We start from the raw sequence: 21,595 nt of genomic DNA on the forward strand, positions 1-21,595 counted from the left end.
ACTTACCTTGGGTACATATGAGGCACTGAGGGGGTCTGGTGATTATTTCTGTTAGTCCTGAACACTCCATGGATTGATTCTGTGACTAGACTCAAACACCAACATAGTCTCTCGGACACACACACACACACACACACACACACACACGTACGCAGAACCTTTCAAGGGTTTTAGTGAATAATTTATATTTGACGGCTCACCATATACAGTTATGCACCCATTCATATCGGCAGCTGCTGAACAGACGGTGGAAAGGTGAGAGGCTTTACTGCAAGGACGACAAAAGGTGTTGATACATGAGAAAGACACTAACAGATGCTCACACATTTACAAAGAAATTCCAGAAGACATTCCATCAAACTTTTCAGAAAAGTCCGTTTTCTTTCTCCATCAAGATCCAGATTGAAATGTAGGATAAAAAATGAAGGTGGGTAGTTATATTTATTTTGTACCCACACTGTAAAAAATATTTTCAAGATTTGTTATCACAACATATTTTCTTTTGTCAAATCAACTTTATAATAATTTATTTAGTTGAGATAACTTATTATTTTGAGTTTCTGATGATTAAATTAATTTCCTTCATTGTATTAACTCTTAAAATTTTAAGGCAACCCGGGTTACTTACTTTTTAAGTTAAACCAACAATATTTTTTTTTACAGTGTAGTAATCACAACATTTTTTCTTTTGTCAAATCAACTTAAATAATTTATTTAGTTTAGATAACATATCATGTTGAGTTTCTGATGGTTAAATCATTCTCCTTCATTGTATTAACTCACTTTTTCCAGTTCAATGAACTTAAGGTTACTTACCTTTTTAAGTTAAACCATTAATATTTTTTTACAGTGCATAGGTACATTTGTTAAAAGAGGCAGATAAAAGAAGAGAGTTCGGACATCCCAAAACGATATAGGAGACTCAACATTTCACATACAATTAGTAAGTAAAACATAAATAAAACATCATGACATACTGCACCATACACATACGTATCCTCTGACTAAAGATACTAAAACATCTGACTAAAAGAAGCGAGAAAAACACACACACACACACACACACACGCATGTATTTTTATACTGTACAAACTATATCCTACACTAACCTACTATCACAGAAAACTTTCTGCACTTTTCAAAAACACTTTAGTTTGATTTATAAGAAGCTTTCCTCATGGGGACCAACTTTTTTTCCCCGTTAGGTGATAATTTACTGATATTACTATCCTTGGGGAGACATTTGGTATCAAATGAATAATGTAGCACAAAAACTACAAAAAAATATGTATCAGGATAAAAAAAAAAATAATGAAAAAAGTTGTATATCAAAGAGAGTAAATATGAAATATTAAAGTGCATCAGTGTATATTAAGTACATGGTCATTTATAAATTAGTCTTTTTTTGCCCTGTCCATAAATCAAATGTTGTCTTTGTTAATAATTTCCTTGCCATAATAGGGAAATATATCCAAACATTATGTTATTAGTTGTTTTTAATTATTTGAATCTCATTTATATTCAGAAGCTAATACTTGACCATACTAATATAATATATAATTTCTACTTTATATAACTTGCTTGTGCTGTGTGCACAACATCATAATCAGCTATTCTCCAAGATTCTTTAAGAGATGGTGTCCAATATCAGGTAAACATTTGAGCTAATGCGATTAGGGAACAAAGCATCTCTCAATAATAGATGATCAAAACTCTTAGCAACTGATCAGACAGAGGGACATTTCCTTTAAAATGTTTTCAAAACAATCACCTCAGCCATAGATGACTACTTGTAAGTTCACTTATAAAAAAATACAATAAAATAAGCATATGGAGTAAATGAACCAATGCTCTAGTTTTCTAATTTTGGGCCATTTTTAATATTTAAAACTAAACTAGTGAACTTTTTAAATTCTTTATATTTTAAAAAGATCGAGCAAAATGTTCTGCCTGAATCTCTACTAATATTTAATAACCTCTTACTGGACCTCCCTGAATTAAACAAACTCATCAACAATGATGAAAAAGACAGTAGTTTGTGTGAAAAATCTTTACTGAGAAGACTGTAGTGTGAAGTTACAAAGAATAATAATTAGTGTTCTCATACATAATCATGTTTCTACAAAAATATATTCTAGACCCCCCCAAAGAAAACGCTAAATCGCATTTCAGGAGACAGTACCAAAATATTTCCTCAGATCAGAAAATACAGCCCTCCGTAAAAGGAACCCACCGTCAAAACAGGTACGGATTTTCATATACACATATATTAAAACATTTGACTACAATATTTTAAAATTACATTCCTAAATTACATCATTCATTATTGGCATAACAAAAAAGTTTTACATTAAAAAAAAGAAAGAAATTAAAAACCTAGCCCCTCAGAAATCTGTACACCCTAGAAACTACAGCATCTGTACTACACAGTAGTGTACAAGTACCTATAAGAACTTTTATCTACCCACTGTTCTCATTGGTGTGGACGGGGGAAAGGCAACACTACTTTTGGAATACAGTAGGGTTTTAAATGTGTATGGGGTTCAAATGCAACAGTGTTATAGCATCTAGTGCCAACATTGCCTTGTCGTCCTACCCTAATTCGTCAGCAACAGCTAATGGCATCTTCACCCAGGTATTATACACCATCTATGCAAATTCTGAGGTTCTTAATTTGGTATAAAAGAAAAGTCATGCATTTAAAATTAAGTTAAAAACAAAATTGTCAGTCTTTCAAATGCCACTGCATTTGCTCAGGATGCTGCACAGGTAGACGCTGGTGGTGAGAAGGTGGTCAGCCATCATGTAATGGATTCAGTGGAGATACAGTGATTGGTCTTAGCAGGCACAGGTGGTGGTCCCTCGCTCTCTTCTCTCTGTCGTCTTCCTGGGTGTAGAAGCTCTTGAGTGGGAGGTTCCTCTCTCCAGGGCAAGGCTTTCTCATGGTTCAGTAGTGGTACTAACAGTAGTGTTCAGATCGTAAGCAAGACTGGAGTGAAGAGCGGATCCAGAATCGTTCAGGCACGGGGAATAAAAGGCTCAGTCTGTGGATGCAGCAGAGAGCAAAGAAGTGCAATGAAAAAATAGCGCAAACGTTATATAATAATGCCTGTTTCTAAACACAGCTCAAGGATCAATTACACCTGTCATGATAAGGACATTTTATCAGACAAGCTGAATCTTTGAAACAAAATGATTCACTTTAAATTTAAACAAATAAATAAAAACTATAATTTTTCAAAAAGATTCGAAAAGAAATTAAGGTTTTTGATGAAAACCTTCCAGGGTTTTCTCCATATAATGGACTTCATTGGGAACCAAACAGTTCAAGCCAAGGTCCAAATGAGAGTTTCAGTGCAGCTTCAAAGGGCTTTTAACAACACCAGACGATGAATAAGGGTCTTATCTAGGATCCTGAGGAAAAAAAGATTTGATTTTGATGAACGAGTTTGAACAGGAGAGTCACGAACGCGCATCACAGAACAGAGCAAGGTGAGCATTTGTGCTTATAAAACTTATACTTTTTATTTATTTCTGAAATGAGCGATCGTTTCGCTTGATAAGACCCTTATTAATCGTCTGGTGTAGTTTAAAGCCATTTGAAGCTGCACTGAAACTCTCATTTGGACCTTGAACTGTTTGGTTCCCATTGAAGTCCATTATATGGAGAAAAATCCTTATGGAGTGTCACCAAAAGTGTGTCAAAAATCAAATCCTGGAGTGTCATCAAAATCTTTCATTTCTTTTCGACTGAAGAAAGAAAGACATGGACATCTTGGATGACATGGGGGTGAGTAAATTATCAGCAAAAGTGAACTACTTCTTTAAAAATGAAAAATTATAATCTCTTTTTGGTCACACTATACACTCACACTATAGTTTAGTGATTATGAATGAATAAATAAATATTAAAATGGACAGAGACCAAAAAAAATTTTTTTTGAGGTGAGAATAATAATAATGTTATCATTACTGCAATTATTATTATTGCAGCAGTCTCTTTCTTTACAAAACATAGATTTGGTCTTAAACCATTTTGCATTCACACTCTAGTTTATATAAGCCAGCCTTCCTGTACATAACATTAATAATAATGTTATTATTAGTAGTATTAGTAAAGTTGTCTCCAAACGAAATTCTAGAGAAATCTACATATTTTCCTCTTATCTCCTTTTTCATTGCATGTCATTAACATTGTATTATAATGACCTGAACAAACCAAAGAAATTTGGAATTGCTCAAAATATAAAAAAGTGACCCAAAGCACGTCATGATTGTCATACACAATCTGAAAACCTGATCCATATTTAAAAGAACAGTTCTCAGAGCACCTCCAAACACACTACTGCTAGAAGCCAATAATCAATCTTCTCTCAAATTCTTGCAATAGGACATTACAATATGACTATTGAAATAGTAATTTATGCTAATTAGGAATAGAAAGTAATTACCTCCATTGCTCAGGATATCGCCTGCTTTTGGCTTAGTCTTCAGATTGTTCTCAAGGAACGTCCTTTAAACAAACAATTGGTAAACTATTCAAACCTTACCGGTATTAATGAATATTAAAAAAGTAACAGAATCTACATTAAATTAAACTTTCTTACGTTTGATCTCCTTCTAGGGACTTCTGGATCTCCTGAAGCACACCTGTGTTAGAGCAAGATGCGATTCAAACAAGTCCTCAAAGTTTTTTCCTCAAATCACTAAGACACTACAGTAAATACGACGAGTCCAGCAAACACCATCTTCACTGGAATTTCTTGTAAAGTACTCAAAAATGAGCTCTTCTCTCTTTATAAATAACAAATCATTATAATATCTTTTGCACAGATATTAATATGACAGTATTATTGTGCAGGCAGATGGAAGTGTCACAGATCATGCTCACATCTGCACAGACCAGGCCACGATTAATCATACAGCATGTTTGGATTATTGTTTTAGGCCAATTGCATGTCACAAAACATACACAGCAAGCAAGATACAAACAAACTGATAATGCTGAGGTGTTACACATCTAAAGTACTTCAGAATATCCTGTCTAACTGCTGATTCCTCATGTACTCACTCTCATCGTTGAGCAAAGCATGCTCCATTACTTGTCTAGCAGAATTCTCTGGAACACACAAGCACACTGATTAGTTGGGCTAAAGCTTGCAAATGCTATAAAGAGGAGTTATAAATACAATCCATAATTACTGCAACTCGAAAGTCACTGTTGTTTTAGTATCGTTTATGTACATTTGAATATTTGATATATTTTGGTTTTAATTTAATATTTTGAGTTTTCATTTTATTTTTAGTTTAAGAGTCAATAATTTTGTATAATCGCGATTAATCACATCTAAAATAAAAGTTTGTGTTTACATAATATATGTGGGTGCACTGTGTATAATTATTTTATATATATATATATATATAAATACACACACGCTTGTATATATTAAAGAAATATTTTCATGTATATTTTCTTATATATATATATATATATACACACACACATACATGCATATGTGTGTATTTATATATATATACACAAAATATTTATACACAGTGCACCCACATATATTATGTAAACACAAACTTTTATTTTGGATGCGACTAATCGCAATTAATCGTTTGACAGCCCTACAATGTTAGTTGGGCTAATTATATTTATGACATATTTAGGTTTCATTTATTTTTCAGTTTAGATTTGTTAGTAGTTCAACAAAGTTTTACTTTAGTTTTTTACAAAAATTTATTTCAGTTACTTGCCAAGGCAAAATTTCTAATTTTCATTTAATATTTTTACATTTTATTTCAATGAACAACAACATTTTTTATAGTTTTAGTTACTAATAACAACTCTTGATGGCAGACAAATTATCTAATAAAATATAATTAAATAATGGGCTTCATTCACTAAACATGTGTTTAGAACTTTCATTCTAACTTTTATTCTAAAAAAAGAAAAAAGAAAAAAAGAAAGAAGAATAACATGCACAAAAATCTAAATTATGATATTTCTGAGTGCAGGCTATATGATACCAGTACGTATGTATATAATACCAGTATGTTTGCTGGTGCTTTTATGAGTTTATGAGCTTTTAGCAAAATTCCAAGAATTAACGAGCCACCGTTTCATCAATTATGGATTGTCTAAGCATGGACAGAAGTCTTTTGCATGAGTGACTTTTGGTAATAAAATGGGGAAGCATTCAACAAAGCACTAAGAACATGCGTGTTTTAGGGTTGGTTGGATGCTTAGTTTGCACAATTCACACAGATCTAGAAAAAGAAAAGGAAAAAGCGAACTGATTCTCACCATAGCCATCATTCTCCCTTTTGAAATTTCTGGAAAGACCGAACAAACAATCATCAATATAAAAACACTTATTAATCTTTGACCACAGGAAAGGAATAATGACTTCTGAACTATTACACAACTACAAACACCTGTGTTCAGTAGGCACTCCATCTTGCTTGTGGACGGGACTTGATGGGGTCTTGGTCCTCATTTGTAGCGGAGCCTCAACCAGACAGCGTGGTTCCACCACCAGGCGGGTGGAGAGAGAAAACCGCTCAAACTCAGATGGGGAGATCAGGTAGAAACCTTAAATATGACCAGACAGACAGTTTCAGAGTAGATCCATGATTTTACACAAGTGAGTAAATGCACTGTGTGCATGGAAAAGTGAGCATTTCCTACCTTGGCCATATTTGGTGAAAACACAAGACGCGATTCCACTGACATCCTCTCTTCGTATGCAAGGATAGTGGACCAGCATTTTGATGGAGGGCAGAGAGATGACATGTAGCTCACCCTGATTGGTCAACACCACCAGGCTGCTCTCCAACTGTTCGTCGGTTCGAGAGCCAAACCAAGCCACGCCGACACGCCGCACACGAGAGCCGTCAACGGCGGTCAGCTTCAGCTTTGATTTACTGCTCACTTTAGGCAGGGTAAACAGCTGTGCACACACAGATACGGTAAGAAACACTATCTATGTTGGCAATGGTGAAAAATAAATTGTGTCGTGCAAATTCTCACCTTAAATTGCTCCTCTGACACAACCAATAGATGGTGTGAACCATGCATTTCAGGACTGCGGGCCAGATCATGGGCCACCTCCAGGGGCTCGGGCAGAGGGGAGCCCTTGCCATCCAAGACCACCAAACCAACCACTGGAGCACGATGCATCAACTGAATCTCTTTAGCTGGGGATGAAGAAGCACTTTTTTATAGAAGATATGTTTATGTAAGCAGGGTTTTGTGCACACGACTGTTCAAATTTTATCATTTATGCTATCAAAAACACAGTAAAAACATTATTAAGAAATATTTTTACAATTATATACAATAACTGTTTTCTATTTTAATATATTTTAAAATGTACTTTATTCCTGGAATACAAAATTGAAGTTTCAGAAGCCATTAGGCTTCGGTGTCACATGATCCTTAAGAAATCATTCTAATTTGCTGTTCTTGAGTTAAAGAAACATTTCGTATTATCATCAATTTTAAAAATAGTTGTGTGGCTTAATTGTGTGGAAACAGTGTTCATTTTTTCAGGATTGAAAAAATCCCAATGAAGAGAAGTTTAATTTTTAATTTTTTATAGACATGTCTTTATGGTCACAATTGCTCAGTTAAATGAGTTCTTGTTAGGGATGTCCCAATCAGGTTTTATATGACCCTGATCTGATCCGAGTCAATGAATATTGAGTATCTGCTGATATCTAGTCTCAATCCAATCCTTGTATTTTCCTAGTGCTTGGTGCACACAGTTATTAAAATAAATCCAATGTATACAGGGACATATAGAGTTTCTCAGAGGTTCAAATGTAAAAAAAGGATATGAATAATTATTATATAAACAGACACACAAACACACACAGACTATACACTAAAAAAAAATTGGTAGATGTAAACATTGTGTGCTCACAATTATGAATATGGGACTACTGACATAAACATTTTATCTTTTATATTTACAATAAGCAGAATAATTAAAAAAATAAATAAATAACTTTGATTTAAGGTTAGAAAGCATGAAGCTCACGGCATCAGAATGCCAGTCTGTCAGTCGTCCAATGCAAGATGCAACCCATAGCACTGACGTCTCAGACAGTCTGACGACAGATAAAAATAAACAGTAAATAAATGACTATCGAGTAATTCGTTGTGGCTGACCAACGCACTTGAGGGCGCATACCGACACCAGACGTAAAATAACGGATCGGGCATAGGATAGCCCAAACTAATCAGTTAAAAAAAAAAGCTTAATCAGCCCTGATATCTAGGCCTATCTTTGAGATCGGCTTGGGACATCCGTCGTTTTTGCCAAAAATAAAAGTATTAATTTCGTTAATAAAAAAAACACAAAAAAAACACACCCTTTCCAGTGATTTTATCAAGTTTAAATATATTGTTAAGTGAGGTAAAGTGCCAAAACGCCCTTAAAGGGATAGTACACCCAAAAATTTAAATTCTGTCATTAATTACTCGCCCTCATGTTGTTCCAAACCTGTAAGACTTTTGTTCATCTTTGAAACAAGAATGAAGATCTTTTAATGAAATCGGAGAGCTTTCTGTCCCTCCATTGACAGCTACACTACTACTTTGCCCCTTTACAAAGTTCATACAGAGATTGTAAAACTAATCCACATGAATTGAGCGGTTTAGTCCAACTATTCTAAAGAGACTTGATCGTTTTTTATGATGAACAGATTTAATTTGGGCTATTATTCACATATAAACATTTATATTTTTATGAACTTTTTGAAGCGTCAAAGTGTCAAAAGAGGGACAGAAAGCTCTCAGAATTCATTAAAAGATCTTCATTCTTGTTCTGAAGATGAACAAAAGTTTTACAGGTTTGAAACGACATGAGGTTGAGTAATTAATGACAATTTCATTTTTGGGTGAACTATCCCTTACACAAAAACCTTACTTTATTACTTTTATTTAAACATCAGCAACAATATCACTCTAAAAGACACCCATGTTTGTTAAATGCATTTATTAAATGATTAATATGTCTGTTCATCTGCTTCAAAGTTGAAGAGCTCTTAAAATGTCATTCATATATCATGCTCTTTTTACCTGCTTGAGCCAGTACTGGATCCTCTGCCCTTCGTTCCAGTGATGGCACACGGAGGACATACGCAAACACAGCTCCACCATTGGTTCCTGCCCACAGTGAGGGCGTACTGTGAGAACCTGAGGAAAAGAGAGAGGCAGCTGGTGAAGGTATTCTGCTAGTCTAAGAGAATATATTGAAAATATTAACCCTATATTTAATAAATCAACGATTAAAAAAACACTGTGGTACTTACTATCACTGACAAACGTATCTGCAAAGTAGAGTGTTCTGACGAGGCCCGTAAAGGAGTCGTCAGAAGAACGGGCTTCGATCTTTCTCTGTACAGGGGCCAACTCCATCTCCTGCAGAGCTTCGGCCTCCAGCCTGGCATTGATCTCCTGCAGCTGTACAAACATTATTAATATTTACTTTCGAGCCAGAACCACCGTTTCAACAACTCACAGCGCTAAACGCTACCATAATAACTGCATGTATGATGCCTAGTCACATGTTCATTTGACTTGTGAACAGTGTTGGGAAAGTTACTGTTAAAAAAAGTAATTTGTTTTAGTTACTCACTGCTTGTTCCAAAAAGTAAGTGAGTTAGTAACTGAATTACTCTATAATAAAAGTAACTCGTTACCAGGGAAAGTAACTATTTAAAAAAAAAAAAATCCGAATTCTTTGACAAAGCAACTTTTTTTAACAGAAACGAAAATAGTTACTTTCCCTGGTAATGAGTTACTTTTATTATAGAGTAATTCAGCTACTAACTTTTTGGAACAAGTTGTGAGTAACTATAACTAATTACTTTTTGCACGTCGACAGACAGCAAGAGGTTTATCCTGCACTTATTAACCAACCTCCTCACAAGCTGTGTGAGCCACGGGTGCGTTTGGATTACACAGTTTATTCAATCAATACATAGTAACAAACATAGGCATCGATTTTGAGTCATTTTGTATTTTATTTGTTTTAGAAACAAATAAAGGTAAGGCTTCCTTTTACAGTCCAGTTACCCATGTAAATACTATGTACTTATTTTAGTAACTAAGAACTAGTACTAACCCTGAACCTACCCCTAAACCTACCCCTGTTCCATGTACTTACCTTATTAGCCAATACTTTCTAGGTTAGTACACTGTAAGTACACTGCAAGTACTGTAAAAGGAAGAGTTACCCAAATAAATAAAACATGTCCAGGTAACTAGCAGAGCATCCATTTAGTTTGCTATTAAATAAGAGATCTAGTGTTAAATAGTTTTGGTTTTGAACTCAAGCTGAATGCTCATGGCCGCCGCTATCAGTTGCATTGTTCTCTTGTCTTCACTCGGACACGCTCTTCAATCTATCGCCGTTGCGGAGAGACTATTCATTCTGGTGAAATCACAAAATAAAATGCACACAAACTTGTCCCTGCTTGATATAGACTGTAACCACTGATGAACATATTCTGATGAGAGAGAAAAAAAAAAACGATTCGATCGTGGATTGGAACCCATAACACCCTTGGCAAAAGATCTACCACTAGACCATTTAAGATGGATTTATTTACGGGTTGAGCAGAGAAGCTGCACAGTTTGACAAGTTTGTACCCAGCACTTCCAAATGTGTCTCTGTCCCCAGCACATTTCAAACCAAACTGACCCCTGTGGTAACACACCGCATTTAACGTCCAGTAACGTTAATGACGTTGTAACAACGGGAAAATTAGTTCGATTACCCTGTTACTGAAAAAAATAACGTTGTTACCTAATGCCGTTATTATAAACGGCGTTATTCCAAACACTGCTTGTGAATAATTGAAGCATTAGAGAAGAGAGCTGATACACACCTTGGCTGCGTTAGTGTGGTGTTTTCGCATGGAGACCCGGCTGCGGCGAATCCTACGGAAGGACTGTCGCAGGGACTTTTTGATTGACTTGACACGTGACAGTGGCCCCTCCAAGGCCAACTGATCACTGGGGTTAAGGGTGCACCTGCAAACAAGCAAACAACTATTAAAAATCTAAAAATCTGATAGAATTTATAATTGTAATGACCTTAAATAGGTCAAATGGTCTTAATAATCTTGATCTTAACAGTTTAATCTAAAGACATGGCCTCAGAAATAAAAGGTTTTATATAACTTTTACTGACACTTAAAAATGGTAGCTACATACAGATTTTTCAAATTTAAAACTAACAAATGTAACGTTTTTGTGCAACATACCAAGTCAAAAAGGTGGCAATTTTGAAAACAAAAATAATTGTGAAAGATTTTTTTCCATACATGGATACTTAGAAAGGACGCATTAAATTGATAAAAAGTAACAGTAAATACATTTATAATTTTACAAAAAGTTCAATTTAAAATAAGGGCAATTCTTTTGAATTTTCTTTCTAAATGGGGTAGTAATGGCACAGATGGGGTGGTGATGGCGCAGTGGATAAGACACATGCCTTTGGTGTGAGAGACCCGGGTTCGAACTGTGAGACACCAATGTGTCCCTGAGGAAGACACTTAACCCCTAGAGGCGTGCGACCTCTGACATGTATAGCAATTGTAATTCGCTTTGGATAAAAGAGTCAGCTAAATGAATAAATGTCTATTCAAAGAATCCTGAAACAATAAATATTAAAAAAATATTAAGCAACAACTGTTTTCAACATGCATATTAGAGTGATTTCAAAAAGGATCATGTAACATTGAGGAGTGTCTGTACTGAAGTAGTGAGGATGAAAATTCAGCTTTGCCATCACAGGAATAAACTACATAAAAAAAAATAGAATAAAAAAAACATTTATTTTAAATTGTAATATATTTCACAATATTACTGTTTTTAGGAAATTAATTTAATTTTAATTTTTTTTACAGTAATTTACAGTCTAATAATGTACATTTGACAGTATGTACATTTGTGTCAAATGTACAGTATGTACATTTGACTTGTATTGCACAAAAATATAAATAATAAAAACAATATTTTATATAGTTTAGTTGTGATTAATATTTTCTGTACATTATATTTAATATTTTAACATGTTTCATATAAAAGAGAAAAGCCAGACTATCATATGATTAGTGATTCACACTACGAGCAAATTTCCCACTGACGCATTAGCATGATAAAAATATACAATGGTGACAAACACTATAGCTATAATTTAGACTTCCCTTTCTGAAGGGAACATCTTTAGACATTGTGGTGATCACATCAGTCTAATGTTCTTTATATTTCAGGTTATTTTTAAGGATATTCCTTAATGTATTAACAGTGACAGATCGACCTTTTGTACTAATAAAACTGGAATGCTGTTTAAAATGGTTTTCTTCTCACTTGACAAAGACGTTATTCCTCTGATGGTAGTCATACAGGCCAAAGCCATGGCTGGTACCGAATGCAACCAGTTTCCACTCTGAGTGCAGAGCGATTGCTGTGACCACAGCGGGCGGCTGGCACTGCACCAGGGCGAAGGGCTGGAAGCCTGGAGGGAACAGCACCGCCTCCTCCCGCACGTCTAGACGCGCTTGGCCCTTCCAGCGGAAGCCCTCCTGACCCTGCAGCAGGTCTACCACTGTAGCCTCAACCATCTGCTCGGCAGCCTCATCGTTCAGCTCCATAACCAGAATCTGAGTGGGAGGAGAAAGACAAATGAAAAATGACATTTATTCAAAACTTTCTGATAGAAACAGATAAAAAAAACAAAACACACACAATCTCAACTTCTGCAAACACATTTCCTCAGAGTAGAGTACACACGTTATTTGTTCTTACAGCACAATTCATTTAGCGTGAAAAGAGCTTTGGGTAGTGTTCTGCCAGCACATCAGCATAACCGTACAGAAACCTCTCAGTAGTTCAGTGACAGGGCAGAGCTATTGATCCTGAAGAGCGGTTTAACCGAGCTCATCTCATTTCCTAATGGCAGACATGATGTGTAGTAGACTGTTAATAAACTGCTAAATCAGAGCGCTTTAGTCAAGTTCTCGCTCATGATTAATTATCAGCAGCGTCTAAAATGTATGAGAAATCAAATTGCGTGACAACTGGGTGCACTCACTGGAGGTCAACATTTAAGGTCATTATTTAAAAAAAAAGAGAGAGAAATTAATACTTTTATTCAGCAAGGATTAATTAAATTAATCAAAAGTGACAGTAAAAACATGTTATGTCACAAAAGATTTACGTTTTAAATCAATGTCCTTTTAAACTTAAATCTTTGTGGAATCATGGTTTCCTCAAAAATATTATAAAGCACAGCTGTTTTCAACATTGATAATAATAAATGTTTCTTGAGCACCAAATCAGCATATTATAATGATTTCTGTAGGATCATGTGACACTGAAGACACAGTAATGATGCTGAAAATTCAGCTTTAACTTCACAGGAATAAATTACATTTTAAAATATATTTAAATTAATTAATTTGTAATATTTCACTATATTATAATTTTTCTGGTTTTCATCAAATATATGCAGCTTTGGTGAGAATAAGAGAATAACATAACCTAGTCGCATGAAAACTCACTTGTCCTGCAGTTCCAGCCACTGTCAGATATCCGCTGTATTTACACAGATGGATCTTCTGAATGCCAAGCCGCGGGTCGTCGCTATATGGGTCAAAGCAGCCCACCTGATATATTGAAAAATAATAAACAACAATGAATCAAATGTTTGATGAAAACTGTAAACAGCTGTGCTAATAATAGGACGTTGATTGTGAGTGGTAATGCTTGTTTTAGGTGAGACAGACCTTGCGGAACGGAGGCCACTCTCCCTCACTGCCCTGGTTCATGTTGTCATTTGGGTCGGCATCTGTGTGGAAGACTCCCGCCGTGCTGAGCTTGTACATGGGGTAAAGACAGACCCCTGAGGCGTCCCAGAAACGTACCGTGCCATCTTCGTGCCTTTCAAGAGGAAAAGGAATACATTTAACATGAAAGGTAAGATTCGTTTTTAATAATCAGTTCCTCATTCCCTCCAGGTGAAACCATTACAGCATCTTAACAGAACATTTTTCCTTGTTATTCCTTGTTTCCATGAGAAGGGAAAAACCCAACTATATCAAGGAAAGATTTTAAACAAGTTGTCCAAATAACAAATGAGAGTAAGAAATAGCTTTGAAACAGATTTTACTAAATTTTTAGGAACTGTGAAATAACACATGATTTAATTTGCAAAGTAAAAAGAATCTGATCTTCCCTGTTTTTGTTATCTGATGAAAGTTAAGTGAAACATAAACAGTGCACGTTTTTTTGGACAGTTTTGGTTTCACTGAAGTGTTTATTCGATGAGTATTTACTATTCACAGGTTTGGGTAAGATTTTTTTTTTTTAAATAAATAAAGAAATTAACACTTATTCAGCAAGGATAGATTAAATTGATAAAAGCTGTTCCGTATGGTAAGAGGTGGGACGCTTGCCATTATATTTTTAAAACAATAATATCTTAGAAAAGACCTTAAAGGGATACTCCACTTTTTTTTGAAATCCTGTAGTCACACATGGGATATTTAAACATTTTCTTCAATGACTTTCTGGGCTGTCAAGTTTCAATCCCTTAGGAGCCTATGTAGGATCATGTGAAATATCAAATGAAATATCTTCATTTGTGTTCCCAAGATGAACGAAGGTCTTACGGGGTTGGTACAGCATGGGGGTGAGTAATTAATGACTTAATTTTCATTTTTGGGTGAACTATCCCTTTAACCCCAAAATAAGTTTATTAAAAACAATTTTTGAAGGATATTACAGCTTGAAACTTTACAAGTAAATAAGTGAATTCAAGACTAAGATCACACCAGGACCGACATTCACATCACACATCTACTCACCCCGTGAGGAGCAGGTCTCTCTGGGGAGGGTCTGGGGCAAGATTCTGACCTCCATTTATAGGCCAAGGCTACAAAAAGACAGATTTCAGAACAAGAACTGAATAGTTGTCCATGATGCTGCTAAACAGAAACCATCACAACAAAAACGTGGCCTTCTGAAGTGAAGCAATGCATTTGTGTAAGAAAAATATCCATATTTAAAACTTTATAAACTAAAATACCTAGCTTCCGTCAGACGGCCATACTGATTTAAGGCGAAAGAGTAACCCCTGACCCGACACATGATGCATTTACGAATGTAATTAGAACGAGTTTTTCAAGAGAAATCTCAGAGGACTTCGATATAAGAGAAGCTTGAATTTGTTGCCCAGCCCTATTTATGTGAACCACGAGAGGCATCAAAACTTACGCTACACCTACATCGCACCAGGGGTTACTCTTTTGGCTCGAGTCGACTTGAGTAGGCCGTCCGCTGGAAGCTAGTTATTTTAGTTTTCATTCACCACCATTATAAAGCTTGAAAAAGCAATGATATTTTTTTTAATAGAACTCTGTGTTCATCTGAAAAAAGAAAGTCATATACACCTAGGATGGCTTGAGGATGAGAAAATCACAGGATAATTTTCATTTGTGGGTGAATTATCCCTTTAACCCAGAAAATGACAGATCAAAGCATTTCATGCGAGTATTCTCTTCCTGGTGAGTTGTTTTACTCAGTAACGTGTAATATTCAAGTAATATTTCTGTATTTGTGCAAGCATAATCTTGCCTACCTTCTTAGAGTAGTGGGTGTTCTGCTGGGCTCCTGCAGCGTGCACTCTTTCCCACAGTTTGAGTGGGATGGAGGAGACGTGGTGCGAGCAGGTAATGGCTGAACAGTGTAATGGCACGAGGTAAGGCGTCTGGATGACGGGCCACCCCTCAGTCTGCAGATCTACCACCACAAGTTCCTCCTCCACCAAAACCACAAGAGCGCTTGGCTCACCTGTGACAGACATTTAGACCACTTTAGACGCAGCTCGGCTAATGTTTAAGTAGATGTAGAAAAAAAGCATGTAAAGAAACCAACAGTGTTTAACATATTTTAAAAAGGAAAAGAGTCTCTCAGCATGTCTCTCTACCTCTGTGGTTCTCTCCCTCGCGAATAACGAAGAAGTCGATAATACGTGAGGTGAAGTCCAGCGCCTCGTGGGTTTTGCTGTGGATGACGGAGATGCAGTGTCTGTCTCCGTAACTGGCCCTCGGCATCCCTCCGCTGAAGATGAGGAATGGGGGACTGGGAGGAGAGGACAGGACAGAAGACACATTATTTTCGATAAGAATTTACTAAATGACAAATTACCCTTTGGGGGTACTTTCCAAATATTTTGATGAAAAAAGAGAACTATAAAGCAACATGAAATGAAAGGAGAGCATGATAAAATGGGCTAGATATTAGTGGTTAAAGAAAAATCACATAGAGAACCTTAATGTGGAGTGGAACATGTTCACTTTCATGGAAGGTTTAAATATTAACTCAACTGTGTGTGTCATGGAGAAGCACTCTGTGCTAATGACACCACAAGCAAACACACCTATCTTAGCGTCAGTTAGTGAATACTCACAGTGCTGTCCAATAAATATACAAGACTCACCCTTGTTTTGATGGCAGCTGTATAATTTTGGATATGGCCTTGCAGGGGAAGGCACCTGTGTGGACAGATAGCTCAATATAAATACATTTGACCAGTCAAAGATCCAGGTTTTGCTCCAAAACCTAATGATCTGCCTAATATGAGAGCATTTTAGGCACAAAAAGGTAGGCAACAAAATGATTTCACTTTTAAAGATGCCATGTTTAGATCAAATTATAATCAAACTTAATTAAATATCACTGTATTATTTATATTCTTCAAAGAATCCTGAAAAAGCATCACAGTTTCCACAAATATATTACAATATAAGGATCATGTGACACTGAAGACTAAAAATTAAGCTTTGACCTCACAGGAATAAATAAAACTTTCAAATATATTAAAATAAATTGTTCTAAAGAGGAGCATAAGAGGCTTCTTTCTAAAACATTTAAAAATGGATTGTATTCACACTACAAACATGCATATTTACAGAACATACTTTATTAAAGGTCAAGAGGTTTTTTTTTTATTTATTTAAATGTAGTACATATTAGAGATGCATAGGTTACAATTTTCTTGGGCCGATTCCGATTTTCAATGAGTTTGACCTGCCTATACCGATTTTATTTTTCGAATCGCTTTTTTATTTTCAATAACACAAATATTTATTTTCTATATATATTTTTCTATAAAACACGTTTTTTTTTTTGGGAGTACTTTTACTCAAACTCAATAATGTAAACAAGTTTAAAATTTCTTTTCTGACATAGCCTACTCCAGTTCTTGTTAAAACACACCACATGCAAATTCTGTACATTTTGGGCACTTTTCCCCATCAAAAAGTGTGCTTTCACTTTAATTGAGCGTGAGCAACGCAGAAAAAATAGACATGGCGCAGAAACTCATCTTAACTCAACTTTATTTATAGAGCACTTTCAAGACCACAAGTGGAACCACCACTCACCACCCACTTCACTGCTGCTCACGCGACGTTCCTGCTTGACGCTCACGCACTGCTTCTGCTCCACGTGTGAATGCACTCATTGATTAAAATATGCGCCGCTCATGCTTGCGGTGCAAATAAGAGTGAAACAGCCGTAATTCACGAGGTTCCTACATGTGCATTCCATGTGCACGTGTGATATTGATGTTGCGCGACGTTAATCATGTGGCGCCCGAGTGTATTTGACCGGCATGTCAAACTGTCATCACGTGAAAATCGTCCGGTTCCGGTCACGCGCCGTATATAAGACAGCATAGGTTTTCGAACAGAAGTACATTTTTAAATTGTAACAATTTCGGTAAAGCAATCTTACCATACGGAATCTCCTGTTTCTCGGGCTCCGTTTGCGGATTCTCACCAGTGACTGTCCACTGGCAGTAGCTCCCATCACTATGGGAACTGAGAATGTTCGCGCCATCCTCCATCCACCAAACACTCTCTAGTTGCTGCAGAGGACACAAAAAAGGGAAATTTACAGGCCTCTTCTTAGAATCTTTTTTGAGTCGAGTTAGTTTTGACTTTCAGAGTTCAAAATGACAACGTTGCATTATATGGTACCTGTGTGCTGAGAAAGTGTTGGATGGGACGCTGCCGATCCAGATCCCACAGAACCATCAGGCCACGGCTGTAGCCAATCAGCACCTGCCGCGGGTTGAGCGGGTTCTCATGCAGAGTTTCAACACACTCCAGATTCCTGCGGCCAGCATAATCCTCTGGAACTCTGGGAAAGTAGTGGTGAACAGATCAGCGATCGCAAAGAGTAACTATAACAGTCATCTTAGGCATGCAAGAGTGTTGCATTATACCATTCCAGAGAAACTATTTGAAGAATGTATGCAGCTTATATGTGTATATAATCAAAATGAATTGAGAGATTATAGAACTACAAGTCACAGAACAATGAAAAGTATATTGAATATGCTCATTTTAGTTCTTGTCTTTAAATAGTGTTCATATGCAAAGTGACAAAGCATTTATTTAACACTATTCTGGGAAAGATAAAAGACAGAAACAGTAAATATGTTATATTACACATTAAAGGCACTTTTAAGATACTATTATGCAAATAAGCATGGACAAATTAAACATTTAAAGCCAGCATGCGTGTTATTTATAAAAAAAATAGTACATTTTTTACATGAATTCCTAAATCTGACCAATGTGACATCTGACCTGTTCTGTACATCCTCCACGCTTATGTTGTTCTCCTCCAGTTCTCTGAATCCTGGCACTTCTACAACAAACACGTGTCCTCCCTCTGTGCCCAGCAACAGCAGCTCACCCGACGAGTGTGCCAGGACGGCCGTGACCCGCGTCACGCTGGGAGGGGCGCTGTCGCATCAAAAGAAAAAAACTTTTTCTTCTACCCCAGTTACACTTAGATTAGACACAGGATAGACAGTTAGACTAGACTGCTGGCTTATTTTTAGGTCATATACACTTTTTAGTTCCAATGCATTATAGATATTTTTCCTTTTAATAATAAACATGCATACAAAAATGCATATTGTCTGTGTTCTCATATATAATTGTAACCAGCTGCAACCTCTTAGAGTGGTTGCAAAAAGGGATGGGACACTTTCTATTCATCAAAGAAAATAATTGTGTTGAACTGCTTTTAACATTGATAATAGCAATAAATCTTTCTTAAGCAGCAAATCGGCATATTAGGTTGATTTCTGAAAGATCATGGTAATAACGATGCTGATAATTCAGCTTTGATCACAGGAATAAATTACATTATAAAATATATTCAAATAGAAAACAGTTATTTTAAATTGTAAAAATATTTCACAATATTATTGATCAAATAAATGAAGCCTTGGTGAGCAAAAAATGTGACAACAAAAATAAAATACAAATGATCAAAATGTTACTTTTTGTTACATATTATAAATACATGCTTCAAGTAACACATTATAGTCATCATTCACGGATGGAAAATGACATCAGAGATTGCAAAAAACAGCTATTTTGAATCATGGAAGTCACCTGACAGCACTATGCATAGATTCGGAGCACAAGTGAGTATCAGTAGTGTCTGGATCGGTGTGACTCACTGCTCACGTCTCATTCTTTGGGTGTGTGCGCATTACCATCAGAGTACATTAAAAATAAATCTTCAAACATGATCATATTAGATCACGGTGAGTATGTAGGTGTGGGTTCTTGACTCACCCAGGTGGACCAGAGAGAGTGAAACGTCCTATCTCCAGCAGCTCGGACATGCTGTTATGTCCACGAAGCGTCCACATGTGCAGACTGTTGTCATCCAATAATGTGACAAACTCCAACTGCAAAAATAAGTCAAGTAAATTGATGTGTCTTTAAAAATAGTCTGCCTGTCTATCTATCTATCTATAGTATACATCATATCTAACGTATCTATCATTTTGTGTTAAAATAATATATACAGTTCTTGATATAAAATCTCTCATACCATGGTATAATATTTTGCTGATTTCTTGAAATAGCAACCTCACCCAAAACCACTAATTACTCATTGGAAGCCAAATCCCAAAGACTGGAATGAAGTCCAAATTAACATAACACACAAAAAAAAGAAAGAAAAAAAAATTCTATGTGAAATCAAAGTTCAATGCCGTACCTGGTTTGGAAGGAAGTGCACCTGTGTAACTGCTGCATTCTCGTCGTGAAGTCCCATGAACTCCACACCTGGAGCTCCGTACCTGAGAACTGGTTAAGGAAACACACGGCAAACAGCACAGAAGACTAAAACAACTTAGCTTTGTGGGGTTAAAAGTCAGACAGAAGCGAATAATTTGGTATACAAGCCATAGCACTGAAACCCTATTGAATTGTTAGGATTTTCAAAGATCAACATTCTGACCTAAAAGTGATCGGCAGACCAAAACCAGAGACTTGAAAATCTGAGGGATGGTAGTACGAAATCGCTCATAACTCCTAAACCATTCATTTCAGACTCAAGTATCTTATAATCATCGGAATCATTGGCTCAAGACGCTTTTTTGACAAAGGATCCAATGAAAATAAATGTTGATTGCATGCATGCGATATTCATACTGTAATATAGATCTCTTTCTGAACTACTTTGCCTCTAGGGCCACTAAATATGGGAGATTATTTGAAAAAAAAAAATTGCAAACTAGTCCAAAGTTTTACACTCAACCTTGATAAATCCACTGCAGGACAATTCTTTGGATTCTCTAGTTCAATTAGTATCTTTCTGGATAGCTATAGCAGGGTTATTTAGAAAACAGGCGTGGCCAAGTCTACCCAAAAGCCTGTTAGTCCTAAACAAAAACTGAGAACTTTGTGAAATTAGGTGAGCACATGCGACATATGACTCTAAAGACGCATGCAAACTTTTATGGAGATTGGCCCAAAAGCAGAGCTGTAACTGTTAAAAAGGTGTAAAATGCTATATTTCTATATGCCTGAATCTCTGATTTCTGTAGAACTCCACAAAATTAGGAAGCATGCAAATTTTTACATAAGATATTATAGGTGGTGCATTAATAAAACAATGCATAATAGAAATCAAAATAAATCAAATGTACATTAAAAAAACAACAGGCATTTAATGTTGGCCAAACACAAGTTACTCATTTCTATTTCCTCTTCAGTAAATGACTAACAGAGAAAATTGCGCAATAGTATGGGAAAAAATGTTTCACGAACATGTGTTCTCAGCTCTGCGCACTAACATAAACTGTTCCGCCTTTCAAAGTACCTGCATGATGGGTGTGTGCGACTGAGCCACTATGAGAACAGCCAAGCTATGAGCTACAGGAAATCTCATCACATCACATTGTAGTCACTCTGCCCTGAGGATTCAGAGACGGGGGAATGGAACGTCACTGAGTGGGATCATTTTAGTTATGCACAGACCAAATAACTCAAAGAATGGTGATGTCTTCAGGTTGTTGTAGGATACAGTTTGATTGCTCCTGATCTGGTACCGATGGCCAGGAGTTCCAGGCTGGGGCTGAATCCCAGAGCGCTGGGCTGATGGGGGAAGCCATGTTCTACAGTCTAAAGACAGGACAGAAATGAGATTGAAATGTCAAATATATAGAGGTGAACACACATTCAAGGGCTCTGG

At 36.2% G+C, this 21,595-nt stretch overlaps 1 protein-coding gene across 4 annotated transcripts in view; it reads right to left on the reverse strand.

The window, feature by feature from the left end:
• Positions 1 to 2,035: 2,035 nt before the first annotated feature.
• Positions 2,036 to 21,595, reverse strand: part of llgl2 (LLGL scribble cell polarity complex component 2) — a 30,841-nt gene continuing 11,281 nt past the window's right edge. For 2 of the 4 annotated variants that reach the window (XM_039665137.2, XM_039665138.2), the window contains 24 exons: positions 21,428 to 21,525; positions 20,117 to 20,198; positions 19,687 to 19,802; positions 18,682 to 18,840; positions 18,067 to 18,229; positions 17,822 to 17,954; positions 16,524 to 16,578; positions 16,011 to 16,165; positions 15,663 to 15,874; positions 14,890 to 14,957; positions 13,810 to 13,963; positions 13,585 to 13,689; positions 12,392 to 12,684; positions 10,906 to 11,050; positions 9,325 to 9,475; positions 9,092 to 9,208; positions 7,037 to 7,203; positions 6,695 to 6,956; positions 6,442 to 6,598; positions 6,311 to 6,339; positions 5,072 to 5,119; positions 4,608 to 4,650; positions 4,452 to 4,513; positions 2,036 to 3,044 (listed from right to left, as the gene is read on the reverse strand). In XM_039665137.2, the coding sequence (XP_039521071.2) occupies positions 3,040 to 3,044; positions 4,452 to 4,513; positions 4,608 to 4,650; positions 5,072 to 5,119; positions 6,311 to 6,339; positions 6,442 to 6,598; positions 6,695 to 6,956; positions 7,037 to 7,203; positions 9,092 to 9,208; positions 9,325 to 9,475; positions 10,906 to 11,050; positions 12,392 to 12,684; positions 13,585 to 13,689; positions 13,810 to 13,963; positions 14,890 to 14,957; positions 15,663 to 15,874; positions 16,011 to 16,165; positions 16,524 to 16,578; positions 17,822 to 17,954; positions 18,067 to 18,229; positions 18,682 to 18,840; positions 19,687 to 19,802; positions 20,117 to 20,198; positions 21,428 to 21,525 (2,979 nt within the window). In that variant the 3' untranslated portion in view covers positions 2,036 to 3,039. Of the gene's footprint in view, positions 3,045 to 4,442; positions 4,514 to 4,607; positions 4,651 to 5,071; positions 5,120 to 6,310; positions 6,340 to 6,441; positions 6,599 to 6,694; positions 6,957 to 7,036; positions 7,204 to 9,091; positions 9,209 to 9,324; positions 9,476 to 10,905; positions 11,051 to 12,391; positions 12,685 to 13,584; positions 13,690 to 13,809; positions 13,964 to 14,889; positions 14,958 to 15,662; positions 15,875 to 16,010; positions 16,166 to 16,523; positions 16,579 to 17,821; positions 17,955 to 18,066; positions 18,230 to 18,681; positions 18,841 to 19,686; positions 19,803 to 20,116; positions 20,199 to 21,427; positions 21,526 to 21,595 lie in introns of all 4 variants that reach the window. The other 2 variants (XM_089122291.1, XM_039665139.2) reach the window with 2 other exon arrangements.

Source organism: Pimephales promelas, chromosome 17 (genome assembly GCF_988280905.1).
Source record: "Pimephales promelas chromosome 17, fPimPro1.hap1.1, whole genome shotgun sequence".
Taxonomy (NCBI): domain Eukaryota; kingdom Metazoa; phylum Chordata; class Actinopteri; order Cypriniformes; family Leuciscidae; genus Pimephales; species Pimephales promelas.